At 45.2% G+C, this 27,670-nt stretch overlaps 1 protein-coding gene across 4 annotated transcripts in view; it reads right to left on the minus strand.

Moving 5' to 3' along the window:
* The window catches only part of tns1b (tensin 1b), a 668,363-nt gene that overhangs the window by 502,990 nt on the left and 137,703 nt on the right, over positions 1–27,670 (minus strand). For all 4 annotated transcript variants that reach the window (XM_078227754.1, XM_078227753.1, XM_078227751.1 and 1 more), the window contains exon 2: positions 17,682–17,796. In XM_078227754.1, coding sequence (XP_078083880.1) covers positions 17,682–17,796 — 115 coding nt within the window. The remainder of the gene's footprint in view (positions 1–17,681; positions 17,797–27,670) is intronic.

Genomic DNA, 27,670 nt, shown 5'->3' on the forward strand with positions numbered 1-27,670 from the left:
CTGGGAAATCTGAACAAGTCTAACAGCATGTGTGGAGAGAGAATAGAGCCAATGTTTCGAGTCTGATTTTCTTTTCTGATTTTCTTTGCTCATAGCTCTGACAAAGGGTCATCCAGATTCGAAAGGTTGGCTCTATTCTCTCTCTGCAGATGCTGTTAAGACTTGCTCAGATTTCCCAGCATTTTCTGTTTTTATTCCGCAATTATACCCGGAGCGTCTCCTTTTTAAAGGCAGAGCATTATTCCAAGACAGTTTTGCCAGCAAATCTTTGACTCTATTTTATCTGGGAAATATCCATTCTCAATCCACTATAATTGGCCTTTCTCCAGTTCAGTACTTGATGTCCTTTTCATGGTTGATCTAAACTGCTGTTGGCTAAATGTTGCTCTATTGAAACTTGATCCACTTGGCCCACCTTATTCCCCAAAACCAGATCCAGCTATTCCTCCTTTCTCTTTTGGCTGCAAACATAATGATCAAGAAAATACTCCTGAACACACTTCAGAAACTGTTCCTCCAACACCTCCTCCAGTTCCCAAGGCACCTTTCCATGCAAGTGCACTTGATACTTGCCTGCCCTTTACCTCTTGCCTTGTCACCACCAGCCTTGCTTCAAAGGTGGCACAGTAGTTAGCACTGCTGCCTCACAGTGTCAGGGACCCAGGTTCAATTCCCAGCTTGGGTGACTGACTGTGTGAAATTTGCACATTCTCCCCGTGTCTGCGTGGGTTTCCTCTGGATGCTCTTGTTTCCTCCCACGGTCCGAAAGACATGCTAGTTAGTCGCATTGGCCATGCTAAATTCTCCCTCAGTGTACCCGAACAGGCACTGGAATGTGGTGATGAGGGGATTTTCACAGTAATTTCATTGCAGTGTTAATGTAAGCCTACTTGTGACTAATAAATAAACTTTAAGATAAATGTTAAAACTTTAAGTGAAGCAGGGATTTAATTGTACACCTCTAAATGCAATATACCATCCTCTTTGGTTACGATGAGATCTTGACATTCAGGAGGCCAAACACAGAGTGGGTGACCACGTTGCAAAACCGTTTAGTCCGTGAGCATGACTCTGAGCTTCTTGTCGCTTGTCCTTTTAATTCTCCACCCTTTTTGATTTGATTTGAGTTATTGTCACATGTATCAGTATACAGTGAAAAGTATTGTTTATTGCGTGCTATACAGACAAAGCATACCATTCATAGAGAAGAAAAGGAGAGGGTGCAGGATGTAGTGTTACAGTCATAGCTAGGGTGTAGAGAAAGATCAACTTAATGAAAGGTAGGTCCATTCAAAAGTCTGATGGCAGCAGGGAAGAAGCTACGTGATCTCAACTTTTGTATCTATTTCCCATTGGAAGAAGGTGGAAGAGAGAATGTCCGGGGTGCGTGGGGGTCCTTGATTATGCTGGTTGCTTTTCTGAGGCAGTGGGAAATGTAGACAGGGTCAATGATTGAGAGGCTGGTTTGAGTGATAGACAGGGCTTGCTTCGTTCATGACGCTTTGTCGTTTCTTGTGGTCTTGGGCAGAGCAGGAGCCATATCAAGTTGTGATACAACCAGAAAGAATGCTTTCTATGGTGCATCTGTAAAAGTTGATGAGAGTCGTAGCTGACATGCCAAATTTCTCTAGTCTTCTGAGAAAGTAGAGGCATTGTTGGGCTTTCTTAATGATAGTGCCGGCATGGTGGGGACCAGGACAGGTTGTTGATGATCTAAAAACCTAGAAACCTGATGCTCTCGACCATTTTCACATCATCCCTGTTGATGTAGACAAGGGTGTGTCCTCCACTACGCTTCCTGAAGTCAATGACTATCTCTTTTGTTTTGTTAACATTGAGGGAGAGATTATTGTTGCCGCACCAGTTCACTAGATTCTCTACCTCATTCCTGTACACTGTCTCGTCATTGTTTGAGGTCTGACCCACTACGGTGGTGCCATCAATAAACTTGAAAATCAAGTTGGAGGGGCATTTGTCCACATTGTCATAGGTGTATACGGAGTATAGCAGGGGGCTGAGGACACGGCCTTGTGGGATACTGGTGTTGAGGATGATTGTGGAGGAAGTGTTGTTGCCAATCCTTAGTGGTTGCACTCTGTGGGTTAGGAAGTCTAGGATCAAGTCACAGAGGGAGGAGCTGAGCCCCAGACCATGGCGTTTGGAGATAAGTTTTGTAGGAATAATGGTGTTGAAGACACCAAGAAATAGGAGTCTGATATAGGTGTCCTTGTTATCTAGGTGTTCCAGGGTTGAGCGCAGGGCCAGGGAGATGGCATCTGCTGTGGACCTGTTGCAGCAATAGGCGAACTGTAATGGATCCAGGCAATCTGGGAGGCTGGAATTGATTCATGCCATGAATAACCTTTCAAAGCACTTCATAAGGATGGATGTCAGAGCCACCGGACGATAGTTATTAAGGTACGCTGCTTGGCTTTTCTTTGGTACCGGGATGATGGTTGTCTTTTTGAACTAGGTAGGGACCTCAAATTGTTGTAAAGAGAGGTTAAATCTGTCTGTGAATGCCCCCACCCGGCTGATCCGTGCAGGATCTGAGTGCTCATCCAGGTACCCCATCCCGGCCAGTCGCTTTCCGTGGGTTGACCTTCAAGATGACTGCTCTGATGTTAGCAATGTTGACCTCGGATGCAAGCTTGGCCAAGGCTTCCGGGGTGAAGGGCATGCTCTCACTGGCCTCTTACTCAAAACCGGCATAGATTGCATTGAGCTCATCAGGGAGGGGTGCATTGGTGCCTGGATTCTACATGCCTTCATCTTGTAGCCTGTTATGTCTTGCAGACCTAACAAACCTTACTCCACTCTGATCTTTCCGTCCTCGGTCTGCTGAAGTGTTCTGATGAAGCTCAATGGAAGCTCAAGGACTGCACCTCATCTTTTGACTTGGCACTTTAAACCCTTCTGACTCAACATTGAGTTCAACAATTTTAAACCATCCCTACGGTCCATCTTGTTTTGTGTGTTTTTTTGTTGCTTCTTTTTTCTCTCCCGTTTCTTTCTTAATTACATTATTTTGCATTCCCACGGCAACTATCCTCCCCATTCACACCCTGTCTAGACACATAGATAAAAGCAAAACACTGTGGATGCTGGAATCTGAAACAAAAAACAGGAAATGTTGGAAAATCAGCAGGCTGGACAGCATCTGGGGAGAGAGAATAGAGCCAACGTTTCAGATGTTGTCAGACCTGCTGAGATTTTCCAGCATTTTCTGTTTTTCTCTAAACATATCTTTTGCTTCATAACTTCTTAAAAATTCATTGATGGGAATATGGGCATCGCTGGCTCGGCCAATATTTACTGCCCATCCCTAATTGCCCTTGAAAAGGTGGTGGAAATATGTCCAATTAGCACTCCCTATGGTCTTGCACCATGAACTCTTCAGTTATTTAATATTTCCTACCTTTCATCCTATTACCACCTTCCCACCCTCCTCTTCTCTTGCACATGCTCCAAACCTATTACATCTCTAACTTTTCCCAATTCTAATGAAAGGTCACAGACCTGAAATGTAACTCTGTTTCTCTGTCACAGATGTGGCCTAACTTGCTGAGTGTTTCCAACGTTATTTCAGAATATAACATCAGAACATCAGAATGGGGCGGCACGGTGACACAGTGGGTTAGCGCTGCTGCCTCACAGCGCCAGGGACCCAGGTTCGATTCCTGGCTTGGGTCACTGTCTGTGTGGAGTTTGCACATTCTCCTTGTGTCTGTGTGGGTTTCCTCTGGGTGCTCTGGTTTCCTCCCACAGTCCAAAGATGTGCTGGTTAGGTGTATTGGCCATGTTAAATTCTCCCTCAGTGTGCCCGAACAGGCGCTGGAGTGTAGCAACTAGGGGATTTTCACAGTAACTTCATTACAGTGTGAATGTAAACCTACTTGTGACTAACGAATAAATTTTACTTTGAATGTAAATGCCTTCATCAATCGAGGAATTGAGTTTAGGAGTCGGGAGATAATGATGCAGCTATATAAGACCCTCGTCAGACCCCACTTGGAGTACTGTGCTCAGTTCTGGTCGCCTCATTACAGGAGGGATGTGGAAATTATTGAAAGGGTGCAGAGAAGATTTACAAGGATGTTGCCTGGATTGGTTGGCATGCCTTATGATGATAGGTTGAGGGAGCTCGGTCTTTTCTCCTTGGAGAGACGAAGGATGAGAGGTGACCTGATAGAGGTGTACAAGATGTTGAGAGGTATAGATCGGGAGGATTCTCGGAGGCTTTTTCCCAGGGCTGAAATGGCTGCTACGAGAGGACACAGGTTTCAGGTGCTGGGGAGTAGGTACAGAGGAGATGACAGGGGTAAGTTTTTCACGCAGAGGGTGGTGGGTGAGTGGAATTGGCTGCCGTCGGTGGTGGTGGAGGCAAACTCGATAGGGTCTTTTAAGAGACTTCTGGATGAGTACATGGGACTTAATAGGATTGAGGGTTATAGATAAGCCTATATATAAGCCTAGGTAGGTAGGGACATGACCGGCGCAACTTGTGGGCCGAAGGGCCTGTTTGTGCTTTATTTTTTCTATGTTCTATGTCTCTCCCTCTCTATCCTTTGCACTATTCCAATCCTAGTCTCTGTTAGGATCATCATTATCACTATTCTATAGTTCATTGTAATTTCTCTACGAACGTCTCTCCTATATTTTTCCCACTAGTTGGTGGTTTACAGAATATACCCAATCTGGGCTCAGACTCTCAGGACAAAAAAATATAACATTACTGTTGTTACTCCTATCCCCAAAACATTAGTTATTGAGAGTCATTAGTTACTGATGGTTTTTATTACTGAGGGTCATTAGTTACTGAGGGTTATAAGTTACTTTTGGTTATTAGTTACTGATTGTTTTTATTACTGAGGTAATTAGAAACTGAAGCTTTTTTATCACTGAGGGTTATTAGTTACTAATGATTTTTATTACTGAGGGTTTTTATTACTGGGGGTCATTAGTTACTGAGGGTTATTAGTTATTGATGATTTTTATTACTGGGGGTTATTAGTTACTGAACATCATTTGTTACTGATTGTTTTTATTACTGATGTGATTAGTTACAAATGGTTTTTGTTATTACTGTTACTGGGAGCTTTTATTACTGCGGATCAGCATTATTGATGATCATTAGTATTAAGAATCATTAGTTACATGAGTCACTAGTTCCCGGAGACCAAGGAAGTGTGCTCACAAAGCAGAATGCAAGGGTCAATTTTAGACTATTAGCATCGTCAGCGTTTTGTAGATCCCCATTGTTAAGACATTATGGTTTCTTCAATTAACCAAAGAGATTACTTGTTAACTCGGGACATGGTGAGGAGTTTAAACTCTATGAATCCAACAGTGCAAAGGGCACTGGACATGTTATAAGTTATAACATTGCACAAATGTTTGAGTTTAAACATTAGCACACTCCACACTGAGGTGAACAATTAATTGGATGGGCTTCAGGATTAGAAAGAATAGAAAGATGTCAGGACACAGGAGCAAATCAAGACAGAGAGATACTTCCACTCAATGTCTCCACTATCCAGGACTGTGTTCAGTTGTAGTCTGACCAAAAATATTCATTCTCCGCCCCATAATGAAAGCCCCAACATTTGGGCTTGCTCAGAGAGATTGCATAGTTCAGCAAAATAGAGGGATCTGGGTATCCCAATACTTGAAGCACAAAAGGTTAGTATGTAGGTACAGCAAGTGATTAGGAAGGCAAATGGAAAGTTTCAAAGGGGAATAGAATATAAATGTCCAGATGGCTGTGTTGCCTATCTGGTGTGGAGATGCCGGCTGGGGTAAACACAGTAAGAGGTTTAACAGCACCAGGTTCAAGTCCAACAGGTTTATTTGGTAGCAAAAGCCACACAAGCTTTCGGAGCTCCAAGCCCCTTCTTCAGGTGAGTCTCGCCTGAAGAAGGGGCTTGGAGCTCCGAAAGCTTGTGTGGCTTTTGCTACCAAATAAACCTGTTGGACTTTAACCTGGTGTTGTTAAACTTGCCTACCTGGTGGTGCCAGGGTTTGAGATATCTGCTCTGGGGTGGCAAACAGCTGTACAGAGATAGCTGTACAGAGCTCTGGTAAGACCATATCTGGAGCAGTGTGCAGTTTTGGTCTCCTTACGTCATTGGAAGCTGTTCAGAACAAATGCAATGCTGAGAAGTAATTAAAATTGTGAAAGATTGGAAAAGACAGGTTTGGAGTTTTATGCCAATGCATTATCATTGGCCATCAGTAAATAAACTAAATATAGAATGCATGATGGGAGTTAGGGGGACCCTGTACCCCAGTGAGAGTCAGCACCTTCAGGAGAGGAGTGGCGGGGGGGACCCTGTACCCCAGTGAGGGTGGGTGGGGCTGAAGGGTTGGCGCTAACATGACGGGTTTGTGCTAACTCTGCGGTTTGAACTCTCTGTCCGTGTCAGGAGGTTCACGGGACATCTGGCCAAGATGGCCGCCCACGTGACGGCAGTGGACTTCATGGAGAAATTTGTGACGAAGAACCGCGAGCTGAACAGTCAACACGTCAACATCAGCTTCCTGCAGGCCGACATCACACAGCTGGAGTTGCCGAGCAACAGGTGTGTGGCCCTTGGGCCTACAACCCTGGCTTCACGACCCTCGGCAAGGTTCATTGGAGTTATCACTGGGATTAAAGGGTTATCAATGAGGAGTGATTGGATAGGTTAGGCCTGTATCCATTGGGCAGCACGATAGCACAGTGGTTAGCACTGCTGCTTCACAGCTCCAGGGACCTAGGTTCGATTCCCAGCTTGGGTCACTGTCTGTGTGGAGTTTGCACATTCTCCTCGTGTCAGCGTGGGTTTCCTTCAGGTGCTCCGGTTTCCCCCCACAGAACAAAGATTTACGGGTTAGGTTGATTGGCCATGCTAAAATTGCCCCTTAGTGTCTTGAGGTGCATAGGTTAGAGGGATTAGCGGGTAAATAAATAGGGATATAGGAGTAGGGCCTGGGTGGGATTGTGGTCGGTGCAGACTCGATGGGCCAAATGGCCTCTTTCTGCACTGTAGGGTTTCTATGATTTCTATGATTTAGAAGAATGAGAGGTGATTTTATTGAAACAAATATATGATCCTGAGGGGACTTGTCAGGGTGGATGCTGGGAGGATGTTTCATCCTGTGGAAGAGACTAGAAAGAGGGGGACACCATTTAAAAATAAGAGGTCTCCCATTTAAGACGGAGATGAATGTTTTTTTCTCTTAGAGGTTCCTTCATCTGTGGAACTCTCTTCCCCAGAGAGCAGTGGGGGCCGGATCATTGAATACATTCTAGGCAGAGTCAGACAAATATTTGATTGACAAGGGGATTGAGAATTATGGGGGATAGACAGGAAAGTGCAGTTGAGGCCACAATCAGATCAGCCATGATCTTATCAAATGGCAGAGCAGGCTCAAGTAGCAAAATGGCCTACACCTATTCCCAATTCATATTCTCAATGGGGCTTGCAAATCAATGTAGGAGTGCTGACGGTGAGGCTCCCCCTTTAACAGTTTGCTGATGGGCAGACTTTAACAACAATTTGTATTATTATAGCACCTTTCAGTGAAACATCCCCAGGCATTTCCCAGGATAACATTATTTAAAGAGACTTCAGAATGCTACCAAATGTACACGGATCATTTGTTGTCATTTTGATTTGATTAAATTTGATTGATTTGATTTATTATTATCACATGTATTAGGATACAGTGAAAAGTATTGTTCGTGCACGCTATACAGGCAAAGCACCATTCATAGAAAGGAAATGAGAGGGTGCAGAATGTAGTGTTACAGTCACAGCTAGGGTGTAGAGAAAGATCAACTTAATGCAAGGTAACTCCATTCAAATGTCTGATGGCAGCAGGGAAGAAGCTGTTCTTGAGTCGGTTGTAGGTGACCTCAGACATTTGTATCTTTTTCCTGATGGAAGGAGGTGGAAGAGAGAATGTCCAGGGTGCGTGGGGTCCTTAATTATGCTGGCTGCTTTCTGAGGCAGCAGGAAGTTTAGTCAGAGTCAATGGATGGGAGGCTGGTTTGCGTGATGGATTGGGCTACATTCACGACCTTTTGTAGTTTCTTGCGGGCTTGGGTGAAGCAGGAGCCATATTGAGCTATGATACAACCAGAAAGAATGCTTCCTATGGTGCATCTGCAAAAGTTGGTGAGAGTCATAGCTGACATGCCAAATTTCCTTAGCCTACTGAGAAAGATATGATAGCAAGAGGTACAGCAAGTAATTAGTAAGACAAATGGAATGTTGGCCTTTATTACAAGGAGGCAGTTTAGTGAGGGGTTGGGGTGATTGACACTGTTCTCTGCAGCAAACAGAGATAGTCCAGATGGCTGTGTTGCCTGCCTGGCACCAGGATTTGAGATATCTGCTCTGGGATGGTGAAGAACAGTAAAAGTTTTAACAACACCAGGTTAAAGTCCAACAGGTTTATTTGGTAGCAAACACCATTAGCTTTTGGAGCGCTGCTCCTTCGTCAGATGGAGTGGAAATGACATGGAAATGACATCAGGTGAGTCGCCTGAAGAAGGGGCTTGGGGCTCCGAAAGCTTGTGTGGCTTTTGCTACCAAATAAACCTGTTGGACTTAAACCTGGTGTTGTTAAACTTCTTAGTGTGTTTACCCCAGTCCAACGCCGGCATCTCCACATCATGACTTTTTGTAAGGACAGGCAGAAGGAAAGGGTGGTGGGGTAGCTGTGTAGGATTGAAATGGAATAAGTACAATAGCAAGAAATGACCTTGGATCAGAAGATGTGGCGTTCTGGTGCACTGTTTACAGTTTTGGCCACCTTATTTATGGAGGGGTATACTGCCATTGGGAGCAGTTCAGAGAGGGTTCATTGGATTGTCTAATGAGGGAAGATGAAGCTGGGTTGGTGATCTTACTCAAACATAAGATTCTGAAGGAGCTTGACAAGGTCAATGCTAGGAGGACGTTTTCCCTCATGAAGGAATCTAGAACTAGGGGGAGCAATGTGAAAATAAACGGTCTCCCAGTTAAGTGGGAGATGAGAAGACATTTCTCCTCTGAGAGAGTTGTTAGTCTTTGGAATTACTTTCCCCAGGGAGCAGCAGAGGCTGGGACTTCAATATATTCAAGGCTGAGTTAGAAAGATTCTTGACTTACAAGGCAGTCAAGGGTTATGAGGAGCAGGCAGGAAAGTAGAGTTAAATCCACATCAGGTCATCTGTAACCTTATTGAATGGAGGAGCAGGCTTGAGGGGCTGAATGGCCTCCTCCTCCTATTTCTTATGATCTTATGAGGAGTATTAGCAAATCAAAATTTGATATCAATCGACATAAGGAGATGTTAGGAAAGATTATTTCGATGAGGAGACTGACTGTAACAGCAACTTATAATTAGATAGTGCCCTTCAGTATTATTATTGTCGCATGTATCAGTATACAATGAAAAGTATTGTTTCTTGCGCGCTACACAGACAAAGCATACCATTCATAGAGAAGGAAAGGAGAGTGCAGAATGTAGTGTTATAGTCATAGCTAGGGTGTAGAGAAAAATCAGCTTAATACGAAACCAAAAGAGAAAATGCTGGAAAATCTCAGCAGGTCTGGCAGCATCTATAAGGAGAGAAACGAGCTGACGTTTCAACTTAATACGAGGTAGGTCCATTCAAAAGTCTGATGACAGCAGGGAAGAAACTGTTCTTGAGTGGGTTGGTACGTGATGTCAGACTTTTGTATCTTTTTCCCGACGGAAGAAGGTGAAAGAGAGTTGCCGGGATTCTCCCAAAACAAAACTAAGTGCCCAACAGGTGGGAAAATGGGAGAATTCCCCCCGTTTTTTGGGCGTACTTACCTGAATGAATCTCTGACACTGTACATCACAGAGTGTCTGAAACTGATTCACGCTGAAAAGTAGGGGGTGGGGTGTATTTCCGCCCGAAAGACTGAACGGGCCACTACGCATGCACCAATCTGTCAGCGCAGAGACCGGTGCATACACACTGCCCACACTGCCTGCCTCCTCCCACCCCCTCTCCCCCCCCACCCCCAGATTCCCATTGCCAGCCTCCCAGTCACTGTCTTCCGACCGCTGGGCTTCCCCGGAACTCCCATGATCGCTGGCCTTCCCGACCACCGCCGCCCTCCGTGCTCGCTGGCCTACCAAACTCCCCGTTGCCAGCCCTGATCTGTCCCCCCCTCCATTCCCAGGCCTGCCCCATTCTCCTCCTGGGCCAGCCCCAAACACCCATCCCCATGTCAGCCCCTATCACCCCCTCAATCCCTCCCCCACCCATCCCACTTGCAAGCCCGGTATCTGGTGGGCAGTGTCAGGGTGTTTGATGCAGACAGTGTGGAGGGGGTCTTCCTCTGTATCTAACCCCGTGCTGTACCTGTCCTGGGAGTGTTTGATGGGGGACAGTGTAGAGGGAGCTTTACTCTGTATCTAACCCCGTGCTGTACCTGTCCTGGGAGTGTTTGATGGGGACAGTGTAGAGGGAGCTTTACTCTGTATCTAACCCCGTGCTGTACCTGTCCTGGGAGTGTTTGATGGGGACAGTGTAGAGGGAGCTTTACTCTGTATCTAACCCCGTGCTGTATCTGTCCTGGGAGTGTTTGATGGGGACAGTGTAGAGGGAGCTTTACTCTGTGTCTAAACCTGTGCTGTACCTGTCCTGGGAGTGCTTGATGGGCATGATGTGGAGATGCCGGCGTTGGACTGGGGTAAATACAGTAAGAAGTTTAACAACACCAGGTTAAAGTCCAACAGGTTTATTTGGTAGCAAAAGCCACACAAGCTTTCGGAGCCCCAAGCCCCTTCTTCAGGTGAGTGGGAATTCTGTTCACAAACAGGGCATATAAAGACACAAACTCAATTTACATAAATAATGGTTGGAATGCGAATACTTACAACTAATCAAGTCTTTAAGATACAAACAATGTGAGTGGAGAGAGCATCAAGTGCTTGATGGGGACAGTGTAGAGGGAGCTTTACTCTGTATCTAAACCTGTGCTGTCCCTGTCCTGGGAGTGTTTGATGGGGACAGTGTTGAGGGAGCTTTACTCTGTATCTAACCCCGTGCTGTACCTGTCCTGGGAGTGTTTGATGGGGACAGTGTAGAGGGAGATTTACTCTGTATCTAAACCTGTGCTATACCTGTCCTGGGAGTGTTTGATGGGGACAGTGTAGAGGGAGCTTTACTCTGTATCTAACCCCGTGCTGTACCTGTCCTGGGAGTGTTTGATGGGGACAGTGTAGAGGGAGCTTTATTCTGTATCTAACCCCGTGCTGTACCTGTCCTTGGAGTGTTTGATGGGGACAGTGTAGAGGGAGCTTTACTCTGTATCTAACCCCGTGCTGTACCTGTCCTGGGAGTGTTTGATGGGGACAGTGTAGAGGGAGCTTTACTCTGTATCTAACCCTGTGCTGTACCTGTCCTGGGAGTGTTTGATGGGGACAGTGTAGAGGGAGCTTTACTCTGTATCTAACCCCGTGCTGTACCTGTCCTGGGAGTGTTTGATGGGGGACAGTGTAGAGGGAGCTTTACTCTGTATCTAACCCCGTCCTGTATTGTCCTTGGGAGTGTTTGATGTGGTCTCTGGATGCCCCTAATGGACAGCTGTAGCAATAACATCACTCATGTTTAATTTGCTGTTTGCATGAACTGGGTTATGATGTATTCAATCTAAGTAAATATTTAATGGACTAATGTTTGTGTTTTAAAATATTTAGTTCTGGTTTGATTAAGATCTTGAGCCTGCCGTGGGATTGCTGACACTCTGGCCCTCTCTCACTCATGTTTGTGTCTTACTGAGACTAGCTTTCAATTCTGGGCTTTTTGAATTAATCAATTGAATTAAAATGTGACCAGCTGCCATGGTGGGATTTGTATCCATGTCCCCGGAGAATTAGCCATGGTCTTGAGAATACCATTCACCTGATATTACCACTTTGCCACCATCTCTGTTATCCATTCATTGGCATCAATCCTTTCTGTGCTAACCATTGCCTCAGCAATTCTCACCTCTGATATAAAGGTTTGCGGTGGAATTTTCCCCCCCCCCCACCACGAGAATTGTAGCGGACGGGACACGGGCCATGAAAAGGTTCGTTGACCTCAGGTGGGATTTTTCGGTCTTGGGGCGAACACTGTAATATGGCGACCAGAATTGCGCACAATACTCTAGTTGTGGCCTCACCACTGTTTGCAATTCCAACGTTATCTGCTTACTTTTATATTCTATACCTCTGCCAATAAAGGAAAGCATTCCATATGCCTTCTTTACAACCTTGTCTACTTGAATTGCTGCCTTTAGGGACTTGTGTACTTCTATGCCAAGATCTCTGACTTCATCTACCACTCATAGTATGTTCCATTTATTGTGTACTCCCTATAACTGTTTGACCTCAGTGAATGCATGACCTCACACTTCTCTATGTTAAAATCCATCTGCCACTTTCCCCTCCACTCGATAACCCATCGATATCATTTTATGGATTACAGCTACCCTCACAATATTTCAGAAGCATTTAGATGAGTGCTTGAAACACCATAACACACAAGGCTATGGACCAAGTGCTGGAAAATTGGATTAGAATGGATGGATGTTTGATAGCTAGCGCAGACATGATGGGTCAAATGGCCTCCTCCTGTGCTGTAAAACTCGAGGCGCAATTTCACCATCTCACAGCATCAGATGAACAGCGAGCTCACAATGCTAAAATTCTGATTTGTGCCCAGCGCCAATTGTTTGCTATGTTCCCAGCCCCTTTCCAATTGTGTGAACCGCAGGGCGGATTGTGCAGGGGCGGATCATGGAGAGGGCCACATCAGAGGTCATGAAGGGGGACCCATTAGGAGGGCCCAATGCTGGCGCCCCCTGTCGGGGAGGAGGTTGGGGAACATGCTGCTGATGAGGGGGGCGGAGGGGTGATCTCCCGGGGTACTGTGAGATCAGGGCACCTTTGTACAATAGTGCCCAAGCTCTCTGCAGCCGATTCAGTGGCATGTTTCGGCCCCACACCCTTCAGTACCGGCATTGTGCAGCATGCCTGAGAGACAGACTCCGATCACCCCCTTATTCTCACCATTATGACACTTAGGAAGTTTTGGGGAAAATTCCATCCTCTGACTTTATTAAAACCAATGTATCAACAATCACTGCAGTCACTGCCTTTCAAACCCAAGGATGATATTCTGCCTCAGATGCAAGATCTCCACGCACTGACCTCCAGCTAATATCTTGTGGGTATTGCTGCTTTTGCAGTTCAAACTGACCAGTCTAGATGTTGGGGAACCTGAGGGATGAACCACACTGACTGTGGCAGCTCATTTTCATCCTTGACATTTCAAGAGTATGCCACTTGGGGGCAGTATTACATTACAATTCCCATGAATGGCTCACCACTGCTGGCTCCCTCCGGTATCACGAGTTATTTACACAGAGTTTGCACTTGGGCAAAAAGACAACTTTATTGATGGATGAACCACTGATGAAGGTTGAGGAACGGGAGGGCAGATTGAAGGGACAAATTCCCCCCTTTGCTGTGGTTTAATGTACTAGCTATGAACTGCCTCACACCCCAAACAGCCCACAGATATCTGTGATCCTTACCCAGACTGGCCTACATGTGAATCCAAACCCACGGCAATGTGATGGACTCATTACTGCCTCTGAAATGGCCAAACAAGCCATTCAGTTCAGGGCAATTAGGGATGGGGATTAAATGCTGGCCCAGCCAGTGGAAGCCCACATAGAATCATGGAATCATAGAACCCCTACAGTACAGAAGGAGGCTATTCGGCCCATAGAGCCTGCACCGACAACAATCCCACCCTATCCCTGTAACCCCACATATTTACCCCACTAATTCCCCTCGAAACCAGGGTCAATTTAACATGGCCAATCAACCTAACCCTCACATCTTTGGACTGTGGGAGGAAACTGGAGTGCCCGGAGGAAACCCACGCAGACACGAGGAGAATGTGCAAACTCCACACAAACAATGACCTAAGTTGGGAATCGAACTGTGGTCCCTGGCGCTATGAGGCAGCAGTGCTAACCACTGTGGCACCGTGCCGCCCCATGAAAACACATCCTATGAAAGAATCCATTAATTTCCATTCATATTCTCCAAAGCTGCAATACTTCTGTGCTTTGTGGTAAGTAAACCTATTGAGCCTGTTTACTTGTGGTATGAGAATGGCTGCAAGACACTCTGATAGCTGTTGTCAGCTCACTCAACAAGAGACAGCTATCAAAGGAGCAGGGGTCAACAAAACCAGTGGGATAAATGCCAGGCAATGACCATCACCAATAAGAGACACTCTAACCACCACCCCTTGACATTCAATGGTGTAACCATCACTGAATCCCCCACTGTCAACATCCTTGGGGTTACCATTGACAGAAACTCAACTGGACTCACCACATAAACACAGTGGCTACAACAGCAGGTCAGAGGCTCGGAATATTGTGGCGAGTAACTCACCTCCTGACTACCCAAAGCCTGTCCACTATCTACAAGACACAAGTCAGGAGTGTGATGGAATACTCCCCACTTGCCTGAAGGGGTGCAGCTCCAACAATATTCAAGAAGCTTGACACCATCCAGGACCAGATTTGATTGGCACCACATCCACAAACATCCAATCCCATCACCACTGACACTCAGTAGCAGCAGTGTGTACTCTCGACAAGGTGCACTGCAGGAATTCACCAAAGATCCTTAGACAGCACCTTCCAAATCCATGGCCACTTCCATCTAGAAGGGCAAGGACAGCAGACACATGGGAACATCACCACCTGGAGGTTCCCCCCAAGCCACTCACTTTCCTGACTTGGAAATATATCGCCGTTCCTTCACAGTCGCTGGGTCAAAATCCTGGAATTCCCTCCCTAACGGCATTGTGGGTCAACCCACAGAACATGGACTGCAGCGATTCAAGAAGGCAGCTCACCACCACCTTCTCAAGGTCAGCTGGGGATGGGCAATAAATGCTGGCCAGCCAGCGATGCCCATGTCCCACAAATGAATAAAAAAAAGAGGGGGTAACAGAGAAACATAGAGAATAGGAGGAGGCCATTCGGCCCTTTGAGCCTGATCTGCCACTCACTATGATCATGGCTGATCATCCAACTCAAACTCCTTCTTGAAAACATACAATGTTTTGGCCTCAAGTACTTTCTGTGGTGGTGAATTCCACAGCTTACCACTCTCTGAATGAAGAAATTTCTCCTCATCTTAGTTCTAAAAGCTTTACCCCACATCCTTAGATTATGACCCCTGGTTCTGGACTCCCTCACCATTGGGAACATCCTTCCTGCATTTACCTTGTCTAACCCTGTTAAAATTTTGTAAGTTTCCATGAGATTCCACCTCACTCTTCTGAACTCCAGTGAATATAATCCTAACCGCCTTAGTCTCTCCTCATGTCAGTCCTGCCACCCAATGAATCAGTCTGGTAAACCTTTGCAGCATTCTCTCCATAGCAAGGACATCCTTCCTCAGATAAGGAGACTAAAACTGCACACAATACACCAGGTATGGCCTCACCAAGGCCCTGTATAATTGCAGCAAGCCATTCCTTCTCCTGTACGCGACTCCTCCTGCTATGAAGGCCAACATGCCATTTGTTTTCTTTATTGCCTGTGGCACCTGCAGCTGTAAGAGGACTCCAAGGTCTCGTTGCACATTCCCCTCTCTCAATTAATAGCCATTCAGACAATAATCTGTCTTCCTATTATTGCTACCAAAGTGGATAACCTCACATTTATCTACATTTAACTGCATCTGCCATGCACTTGCCCACACATTCAGCCAGTCCAAATCATTCTGAAGCTTCTGTGCATCCTCCTCACAACACTCTCACCCAGCTTTGTGTTATCTGCAAATTTGGAGATATTACATTTAATTCCCTCACCTAAATCATTCATAGAAGAATCATAGAATCCCTACAGTACAGAAAGATTAATATACACATTTAATTCCCTCATCTAAATCATTCATAGAAGAATCATAGAATCCCTACAGTACAGAAAATTAATATATATATATAGTGAATAGCTGGGATCTCAGCACTGATCCCTGCGGTACTCCATAATCACTGCCTGCCATTTGGAAAAAGACTTGTTTATTCCTACTCTTTGTTTCCTGTCTGCCAACAGTTTTCTATCCATCTCAATAACCACGCCCAATCCCATGCACTTTAATTTCACATGCTAATGTAAAAGGAGGACTTTGTTAAAAGCCTTCTGAAAGTCCAAATAAACCACATCCACTGGCTCCCCCTTATCAACTCTACTTGTTAAATCCTCAAAGAATTCCAGGAGATTTGCTAAGTATGATTTTGCTTTCGTAAATCCATGCTGGCTCTATTCGATTCGACCATTACCAAGTGCTCTGCTGTAAAATCTTTGATAATGCAATCTAGAATTTTCCCCACTACTAACATCAGGCTGACTGGTCTATAATTCCCTGTTTTCTCACTACCATCCTTTTTAAAGAGTGGGGTTACATTAAGCTACCCTTCAATCTGTAGGAACTGTTCCAGAGCCTATAGAACTTTGGAAGATGACCACCAATGCATCCATTATTTCTAAGGCCACTTCCTTAAGTGCTCTGGGATGTAGATTAATAGGCCTTGGGCATTTATTGGTCTTCAATCCCATCAATTTCCCCAGCACCATTTCTCTCCCAATACTGATTTCCTTCAGTTCCTCCCTCCCCCTCAATATTTCCTGTGTATCCCAACATTTCTGATACGTTATTTGCATCCTTTGTGAAGACAGAAACAAAATCTGTATTTAGTTGGTCAGCCAGTTCTTTGTTCCCAGTAAATTTTCCCTGTTTCTGACTGTAAGGGACCTACATTTGCCTTCACCAATCACTTTCTCCTGACATACCGAGAGAAACTTTTACAGTCAGCTTTTATGTTCCCCATAAGCTTACTTTCACACACTATTTTCCCTTTTTAAATCAATCCCTTGGCCCTTCTTTGCTGAATTCTAAATTGCTCCCAGTTTTCAGGTTTGCTATTGTTTCTGGCCAATTTGTATCCCTCTTCCTTGGATTTAATGCCATCTCTCCTTCCCCTGTACGCCATGGTTTGGCCACATTTTCCGTTTTAATTAGGGATGGGCAACAAATGTTGGGCCAAGTCAGCGATGCCTACACCCTGTGAAAATAATATTTTTAAAATGGGAATTAAATCAACAGAAAAAAAATTAATCAGCATCAATTGGAGTGCAGTTGCATACTGGGCATGAGACACAACTGCTTCTCCTCTCCCTCATCAAGCACAAATCTACAAACCCAAATATCATTGGTCAAGGTAACATCGTACCAGTCCTGTACATGTCTGCACAGAATTCCAAACATTCTGAGCTTGGTTTTTGTAAAATCCAGCACAGTTTAGTTTTTTATGATCGAGCAACTACATTTGTAGCATCGAGTTTGTTCCAAAACACAGATATACACACACATCGAGAAAGCGAGGGAGAGAGACAGACACATATAAAGGGAGACCGATATACGCAGAGACAAACCAGAGACAAAAGTGCATGTGCAGACACAGAAAGAGAGACACAGAGACAGAGACACACATGTACATATGAAGAGAAAGAAAGATAGGGATACACACACAAACACACAGTTATTTGGGAATACGACAGAGGAACTGAATGAAATCAGTTGTGACTTACCCCGGCAGGCGGTTCCATCTTTGGTAATAATTTGTTTGCAGACAGCACACGGTTTCAATTTTTTGAAAGTCTTTGCTTTAAAGGTGTGACAGTTTGATGCTTCACGATCTTCAGGCTAACAATGAACAGAGGAAACAAACCATCAGATTCCAAAATCAATCAATATATATATTTGTACCATTATCGCAATTTTAAATAACATATTCCCTGAAAGCTCTCACTGGGATACAGTGCCACACACACTGACTCTCACTGGGATACAGTTCCACACACACTGACTCTCACTGGGATACAGTTCCACACACACTGACTCTCACTGGGATACAGTTCCACACACACTGACTCTCACTGGGATACAGTTCCACACACACTGACTCTCACTGGGATACAGTTCCACACACACTGACTCTCACTGGGATACAGTTCCAGACACACTGACTCTCACTGGGATACAGTTCCACACACACTGACTCTCACTTGGATACAGTTCCACACACACTGACTCTCACTGGGATACAGTTCCACACACACTGACTCTCACTGGGGTACAGTTCCACACACACTGACTCTCACTGGGATACAGTTCCACACACACTGACTCTCACTGGGATACAGTTCCACACACACTGACTCTCACTGGGATACAGTTCCACATACACTGACTCTCACTGGGATACAGTTCCACATACACTGACTCTCACTGGGATACAGTTCCACACACACTGACTCTCACTGGGATACAGTTCCACATACACTGACTCTCACTGGGATACAGTTCCATACACACTGACTCTCACTGGGATACAGTTCCACACACACTGACTCTCACTGGGATACAGTTCCACACACACTGACTCTCACTGGGATACAGTTCCACATACACTGACTCTCCGTGGAATACAGTTCCACACACACTGACTCTCAGTGAGATACAGTTCCACACACACTGACTCTCACTGGGATACAGTTCCACACACACACTGACTCACTGGGATACAGTTCCACACACACTGACTCTCACTGGGGTACAGTTCCACACACACTGACTCTCACTGGGATATAGACGGCTTGTGGAACAGGTGAGGCACCAAGAATTCTCCTGAGAGGTCAGGTCCTCTAATCTTGTTTCCCTGGATCCCAAATAATCTACTGCCCAGTGTTTTGGAATCTATTGGTATGGTGTGAGTGAAGGCTGAGATAACCAAGTATATGGAACCAAAGCACACTCCATAATGATCAGCCTGGATTTAAAGAAAAGGAACTCGCACTTTTCAAGCTTCTTTTGAACTTGAGGACAATCCAAGATGTTTTTGAAATGTACGTTAATTTCACTGACACATCCAAGTTTTTTTAATGGGAATTATCAGACAGATGTTAACAATGAGCCACATATGGAGATATGTGGACAGGTAACAGGTTAAATAGCTTTGAAGGAGGACACCAAGGCAGAGAGAGAGGTCGAGAGAGGTTCACAGACAGAATTCCAGAGCTTAAGGCATCAGCAGCTGAAGGCACAGCCATCAATGGGAAGGAGCAATGGAATCAGGGTTTGTGTACACTTGACCAAATTGAGAAGATGACAGATGGGATATAAGTTGGAAAAATGTGAGGTTATCCACTTTGGTAGGAGCAACAGACATGCAGAATATTTCTTCAATATTTTGACAAGGTACCGCATGGTAGGTTGTTGCATAAGGTTAAATCTCACGGGATCCAGGGTGAGGTAGCTAAATGGATACAAAATTGGCTTGATGACAGAAGACAGAGGGTGGTTGTAGTGGGTTATTTTTCAAACTGGAGACCTGTGACCAGCGGTGTGCCTCAGGGATCGGTGCTGGGTCCACTGTTAATTGTCATTTATATTAATGATTTGGATGAGAATTTAGGAGGCAAGGTTAGTAAGTTTGAAGATGACACCAAGATTGGTGGCAATAGTGGACAGTGAAGAAGGTTATCTTGGATTGCAACAGGATCTTGATCAATTGGGCCAGTGGGCTGATGAGTGGCAGATGGAGTTTAATTTAGATAAATGCGAGGTGAGGCATTTTGGTCGATCAAACCAGGGCAGGACTTACTCAGTTAATGGTAGGGCGTTGGGGAGAGTTATAGAACAAAGAGATCTAGGGGTACAGGTTCGTAGCTCCTTGAAAGTGGAGTCACAGGTGGACAGAGTGGTGAAGAAGGCATTCAGCATGCTTGGTTTCATTGGTCAGAACATTGAATGCAGGAGGTGGGACATCTTGTTGAAATTGTACAAGACATTAGTAAGACCACACTTGGAATTATGTGTCCAGTTCTGGTCACTCTATTATAGAAAGGATGTTATTAAACTAGAAAGAGTGCAGAAAAGATTTGCTAGGATGCTACTCAGACATGATGGTTTGAGTTATAAGGAGGTGGACAGAGTGGTGAAGAAGGCATTCAGCATGCTTCATTTCATTGGTCAGAACATTGAATACAGGAGTTTGGACATCTTGTTGAAGTTGTGCAAGACATTGGTAAGGCCGCACTTGGAATACTGTGTAAAGTTCTGGTCTCCCTATAATAGAAAGAATATTATTAAACTAAAAACAGAAAAGATTTACTCAGATGCCACCAGGACTTGATGGTTTGAGTTGTAAGGAGAGGCTGGATAGACTGGGACATTTTTCCCTGGAGCATAAGAGGCTTTGGGGTGATCTTATAGAGGTCTATAAAATAACGAATGGGCATAGATCAGCTAGATAGTCAACATCTTTTCCCAAAGATAGGGGAGTCTAAAACTGGAGGGCATGGATTTAAGGTAAGAGGGGAGAGATATAAAAGGGTCCAGAGGGGCAATTTTTACACACAGAGGGTGGTGAGTGTCTGGAACAAGCTGCCAGAGGTAGTAGTAGAGACGGTACAATTTTGTCTTTTAAAAAGCATTTAAATAGTTACATGGGTAAGATGGGTACAGAGGGATATTGGCCAAATGCGGACAATTGGTACTCGCTTAGAGGTTAAAAAAAGGGCGACATGGACAAGTTAGACTGAAGGGCCCGTTTCCATGCTGTATTACTGTATGACTCTATGACTCTACTGATAGATTAGAAAGTGTAAATGTACAAAAGGGCCTGGGTGTCCTCATCAATAAATCATTGAAGGTTAACATGCAGGTGCAGCAAGCAATTAGGAAGAATAAGGGAATATTAATCTTTATCGCAAGAGGATTGGAGTACAGAAGTAGAAAAGTTGTGAATGGTATAGAACCTTTGTTGGATCGCACAGTTGGAATATTGTGTGCAGCTTTTGTCCCCTTACATTAGGAAGGATATTATTGCCATCGAGGGAATGCTACAAAGATTCAATAGACATGTTCCAGTGATGGCAGGACTATCTTATGTGCAAAATTGGGTAAACTGGGCCTCAATTCTCTCAAGTTTTGAAGAATGAGAGGTGATCTCTCATTCTTGAGGGCGGCACGGAGGCACAGTGGTTAGCACTGCTATCTCACATCACCAGGGACCCAGGTTTGATTCCTGGCTTGGGTCACTGTCTGTGTGGAGTTTGCATGTTCTCCCAGTGTCTGCAATGGAATTCCTCTGGGTGCTCCGATTTTCTCCCACAGTCCAAAGATGTGCAGGTTGGGTTGATTGGCCATGCTAAATTGCCCCTTAGTGTCAGAGGAATTAATTAGGGTAAATGCATGGAGTTGCGGAGATAGAGCCTGGGTGGGATTGTTGTCGGCGCAGACTCGATGGGCCAAACAGCCTCCTTCTGCACTGTTAATTCTGTGATGCTATGATTCTATAATTGCATTGAACCCTACAAAATACTTAAAGGGACAGACTGAAAGAAAGCAAATATAATGTGGCAAAGATTAGTGGTAAGCCAGAGCATTGAGAAAGATTTAAAAACCAACAAAGGATGACCAAAAATAATAAAGATGGAGAATATAAACTATGACGGTAAGCTGGCATGTAATGTAAAATGGACAACTTCTTTAAATAGACAAAAAGGAAGAGAAGGTCAAATGGAATATTGGGCTTTATTTCAAAGGGAACGGAGAATAAAAATAGGGAAATCTTGCTAAAACTATACAAGGCATTAGTTAGACCACATCTGGAATGCCATCAATAAGTAAAGAAATACTAACATTCGAGGCAATCCAATGCCAGTATAGATTGGGCCTGTACTCATTGGAGTTTAGTAGAATGAGAAGCGGCCTTATTGAGGCACATCGGATCCTCAGGGGATTTGACAGGGTAGATGCTGAGATGATGTTTTCTCTTTTAGGACAGTCTCAGATCAGAGGGCATAATCTCAGAGTAAGGGGGTCACCCATTTAAAATAGAGATGAGAAGGAATTTCTTCACTCAGAGTGGAGTAAATCAATGGAATTCTTTATTGCAGAGGGCTGGAGAGGCTGGGTCATTAAGCATGTTCAAGGCTGAGATAGATAGATCTTTAATTGTAAGAGAATCAAGACTTAGATAAGGTGCAAAAGTGGAGTTGAGGACTATATCAGATTAGCCATGGTCTCATTGAATGGCAGTGTAGACACAATGGGTTGAATGGCCTACTGCTGTTCCTACTTCTTATGGTCTTATTAGATAAGCACCAGGGGACATCATTTCAAAATAAGGAGAAGCCGGGGGACTGAGCTGAGGAGGAATTCTTCACTCAGAGGTGGTGAATCTTTGGAATTCTCTACCCCAGAGGGTTGTAGAAGCTCAGTCACTGAGTGTTTAAAATAGAGAGTGACAGAATTCAAAATAGCAATGACAGAAAGGGATGCTGGGATAAAGTGGGAAAAGGGCATTGAAGAAGATTAGCCATAATTGTATCGAATGGGGAAGCAGGCCTGATGGGCTGAATGGCCTATCCTGCTCCTCTATTGCTATGAAGCACTGTTGTAATGTAGGAAATGTGACAGCTGAGAGATAGACAGTGAACTTCCTCAAACAGTATATTTGGTAATGAGCGGATAATTTGGTCTTAGTGATGTTGGTTAAGGATAAATATTTGCCCAGGACACCGGGGAGAACCCCCCCGCTCCTCTTCATTTAGTGGTCACAGGATTGTTTATATCACCAGGAGAACAATTAGTTTTCCATTGCATCTGAAAATAGTCACACACTCTCAGTACAGCATGACAATGTCAGCCCATTCTACATTAAATAGATTGGTGAAACTGTGACTGCTCTCCTTAAAGAGAAATTTAAGAGGATTTAGATCCAGGAGTTCAAAACCATGATTCAATTTGATTTATTATTGTCAAATGTATTAGCATACAGTGAAAAGTATTGTTTCTTGCGTGCTATACAGACAAATCATACCTTAGTGTACATGGGGGAGAATGAAAGGAGAGGGTGCAGAATGTGGTGTTACAGTCATATCTAGGGTGTAGAGGAAAGATCAACTTAATATAAGGTAGGTCCATTCAAAATTCTGATGGCAGCAGGGAAGAAGCTGTTCTTGAGTTGGTTGGTACGTGATCTCAGACTTCTGTATCTTTTTCCCGACTGGAGAAGGTGGAAGAGAGAATGTCAGGGGTGCGTGGGGTCCTTGATTATACTGGCTGCTTTTCCAAGGCAGTGGGAAGTGTAGACGGTGTCAATGGATGGGAGGCTGGTTTGTGTGATGGACTGGGCTACATTCACAAACATGGAAAGAGTAGATAAAGAGTACGTGTCCCCTGAATGTAGTTGGACAGGGAGATAAGGTGCTTAGGAAAGTAAATGGGCCACAAGCCTTTATTCATTGAAGTATAGAGTATAAGAACTGGAAGGTGGTGCTGAAATTGGATAAAAGATTGGTTCGATCACAGCTGGAGTACTGTGAGCAGTTCTGCTCACCACATGATAGGAAAGATGTGATTTCACTGGAGAGGGTACAGGATGTTGCCTGGATAGAGAATGTTAGCAATGAGGAAAGATTGGACAGGTTGAGGTTGCTTTTGTTGGAACAGAGGAGGCTGAGGGGAGATTTAATTGAAGTGGATAAAATGATCAAGGGTCTAAATAGAGTGAATAGGATGGCACTATTTCCCCATGGTTGAGCCGTGCGTTACCAGGGGGTTGTAATAAGTCTTTGGAGGCAGTCCCCTCACCAAAATTCCTTTATTTACAATTCCAACAGCAGTACACAGAGTGCTAGTGGTCAGCATTCTACCTTTGGGAGTGCCAGAGGGACTGTCACTCCCAGTTAAATACAAGGAAAAGACTCCCTGATTGGCCCATCAACTGACTCCTTAATCAGGGAGTTCATATTCCAATTGGCCAAGCTCAATGGCCTGATTGAAGTCATTACAGGGGCATAGATTTAGGCAAAGAGATTTGGAGGGGGTTCCAGGGGAAATGTTTTCATCCAGAGGGTGGGGGGGAGGGGGTAGCTGGAACTCACTGCCTGGATGGGCGGTAGAGATAGAAACCCGCATAACATTTAAAATTTACTTGGATCCAGGCTACACCAAGAGCTGGAAAATGGAATCAGGCTGAATGGCTACTTGTCAGCCAGTATGGAGATGATGGGCTGAATGGCTTCTTTCTGTGCTGTAACCATTTGATGATTCTATGATGTGATAAAGCATTCTTTACAGTATCAAATGCCTTACCCAAGTGTCCGGAGATGCTTTACTGCAGTGTGGGGCGGCATGGTGGCACAGTGGTTAGCACTGCTGCCTCACACCGCCAGGGACCCAGGTTCAATTCCCGGCTTTGGTCACTGTCTGTGCTGAGTCTGCATGTTCTCCCCGTGTCTGCTTGGGTTTCCTCCGGCTGTTCCGGTTTTTTCCCACAGTCTGAAAGACGTGCTGGTTAGGGTGCATTGGCCGTGCTAAATTCTCCCTCAGTGTACCCGAACAGGCACCAGAGTGTGGCCACTCGGGGATTTTCAGTGTTAATGTAAGCCTACTTGTGACTAATAAATAAACTATGTGAGTGAAGGTAGTTGATACACTCCTCTACATCGTTAAATAACTTGAATGAACAAATACGCACAGCAATCAAATGTCTTTCTCTCTTTTCCTGCTACACACATCTCGATAATATGGAATCATTGAATAAAATCATTGAATGATTCAGTACAGGAGGCCATTCAGTCCATCGTATCTGTGCTAACTCTTTGAAAGAACAATCACTTGTTCCTACTCTCTTGCTCTTTCCCCCGAGTCCTCAAATGTTTATTTTTTAAGTGTATGTACAATTTCATTTGTACGCGACTGCTGAACCTTCCACTACCCTTTCAATTGCTCAGTATAACTTTATCTGCCTGGCTTCCTTTTGAGATTATTTTAACTCTGTGTCCTCTGCTAACGGACAACTCTTGCCAGTGGAAACAGTTTATTCCAATTCCCCAGCAAAATCTCTCATTCTACTGTCGAGCCCTTGGACAGAATAGATTATAGGCAATATAAACTTATCGATACTATTTTAAAGGGTGCAAGAACAGGGAGATACAACAATTGGATACAGCAATAGGTAACAGTGCAGGGAAAGATGATAAAGCTTTTAAAAATGCTCACAGCTTTATAAACACATGATAGGCCTTCAGGAATCACTAGTTATCCATCAGCTAAATCTGAGAAGCCGCACTGGCCCCTTCCCCTGGGTCCTGCCCTGTGGGACTGGCCTCTTCCCCTGGGTCCTGCCATGTGGACTGGGCCCTTCTCCTGGGGTCCTGCCCTGTGGGACTGGGCCCTTCCCCTGGGATCCTGCCCTGTGGGACTGGGCCCTTCCCCTGGGGTCCTGTTCTGTGGGACTGGGCCCTTCCCCTGGGGTCCTGCCCTGTGGGACTGGGCCCTTTCATTGGGGTCCTGCCCTGTGGGACTGGGCCCTTCCCCTGGGATCCTGCCCTGTGGGACTGGCCTCTTCCCCTGGGTCCTGCCATGTGGACTGGGCCCTTCTCCTGGGGTCCTGCCCTGTGGGACTGGCCTCTTCCCCTGGGTCCTGCCATGTGGACTGGGCCCTTCCCCTGGGTCCTGCCCTGTGGGACTGGGCCCTTCCCCTGGGGTTCTGCCCTGTGGGACTGGGCCCTTCCCCTGGATCCTGCCCTGTGGGACTGGGCCCTTCCCCTGGGGTCTGGTCCTGTGGGACTGGGCCCTTCCCCTGGGGTCTGGTCCTGTGGGACTGGGCCCTTCCCTGTGTGGCCTGCCCCCTGGTCCTGGTTTCAGACAGTGTATGGAAGATGTGCTGTGCCTTGATGCTGTGATGATGGGTTTTGATTTGGATGAGGGGGTCTTCCTTCTCTGTCTTTTCCCTTGCGCTGCTTTGATGGCAGCTCACAGTGCTTTGCAAGCATACCTCCGTCCTCCATTGCAACTGTCCTGAACTCTGGCCAACTGAAGTGCTACATTCATTCAGCTGACAGACATTACTGTAATATTGTGCCTCTAACACAGATCAGTGCCTGGGCCGACCGCCAGTCTTTCAGCTATGTGCCCTTTCAGCCCACAACACTCCGGCTGAACAAAGAAAGTGTGTGTTTGACTAACATTCACCAATGTTTATTAAAAGGGGACAAGTAGAGGGCATTCAGGAACACACTGAGTTTATGAGAAACGTATCAAATCACCAGGAACCAGTGAGATCCTTGACACACAAGCCATTGAAGAAAATAAATGGCCAACAACGAAAACACCAGGATCTCCGCACTTCCTCATTTAACAATGTCTTGGCTCCAGAATATACATCAGCACAGTATCTATCCTCCTGTCTCGTTTCCTCCGAAACTACAAATCCCTCATCCCATACACTTGCTAACCTCCCCACATCCGCAATGTCACTTTGGTAAGTAGGAGATTTAAAAAATATTGCAGGAAGCTAAAAAAGGGAGTATATTCTTCACAGTAAAACAGCTAATGTGAGTGAGAGAGAGGGAAGCAACAAGAGGGAGTGAGAGAAATAGAGGGGCAATGAGAAAGAGATGGCGAGGTGGAGAGACAGAGAGGAAAGCAGAGAGAGAGGGAGATGGGAGAAAGAGAGAACACGAGAGGCAGCGAAAGAGACCAATGGAGTAAAAGACAGAGAAAGAGACACAAAGGGCAGAATTTATTGAGGTGGGAAAATAGAAACAGGGTCCATTTAACCATGGGAGAGGCAGCATGGATAAACCTCCCGTGATTAAATTGGAGACAGGAAGCTCACCCATGCATGCTGGGATGTCAATTAGATCCATTAATGAGCCACTTGACACTAATTATCACTGAGTCCACCAGAGTTTTGTGGTGATTCAGTGATTCAAACAGCTCTCCCGTGCCTCCGGAAGGCCAGTTCGCCAGAAGGCTACCGGCATCCGGAAGGAGGAAGTGGTGCTAACAGTCCCCCTACCCTTTCCTCTGAACCCCTTGTGATCCCCATTTCATCCTTACTGACCTGTTTCCATGGGTTCAGTGTTGATCCCAATGTCTCACTCTTACTGATCTATTTGCACGGATCCATAATTGGATGACACAGTCTCAGCCTCTGTCTGGAGAGGCAGAGAAATTCCCAGTCAGCTTCATTCGGTTTGCTGGTCATGCTCCCCCTGCCCGTCACTGGATTAATACCAGTGGTAGTGGGATGAGCAGAATGGGAAGTGCAAGCACAGGCCTTCCCCTCATGGACCGAATTGGGGTGGAAACAGGAAGGGGACAGAGTCCCCACCTTCCATTCTCTTGCCCCACCAACTCAGCATGGAGATGGGGAAACAAAATTCAGCCTTGTGACTCTACGGTAGACAAAGGCAGGGAGATAGATTGAGACAGACTGAGACTGAGAAAGGTTAACAGAGGGAGCAAAACAGAACAGCAAAGAGCGAGAGACTGTGAGAGAAAGAGAGATGAGATAGAGATAGACAAACAGAGAGAGAAAGAGACAGACAGATAGAGAAGACCACAGTCAGAGAGGCAGAAAGGAAAAGAACAGAGAAATAAATTGGGAAAAACAAATCAGGCTACGTAGTTTAAAACCAGGCAGTGTTTGAATTGTAGAATGAGGCAATGTTCCCACAAATGAGTGATGGATTTCTGTCTTTGTCTAAACACTGAG

The sequence above is a fragment of the Mustelus asterias genome, chromosome 14 (assembly GCF_964213995.1).
Source record: "Mustelus asterias chromosome 14, sMusAst1.hap1.1, whole genome shotgun sequence".
Taxonomy (NCBI): Eukaryota; Metazoa; Chordata; class Chondrichthyes; order Carcharhiniformes; family Triakidae; genus Mustelus; species Mustelus asterias.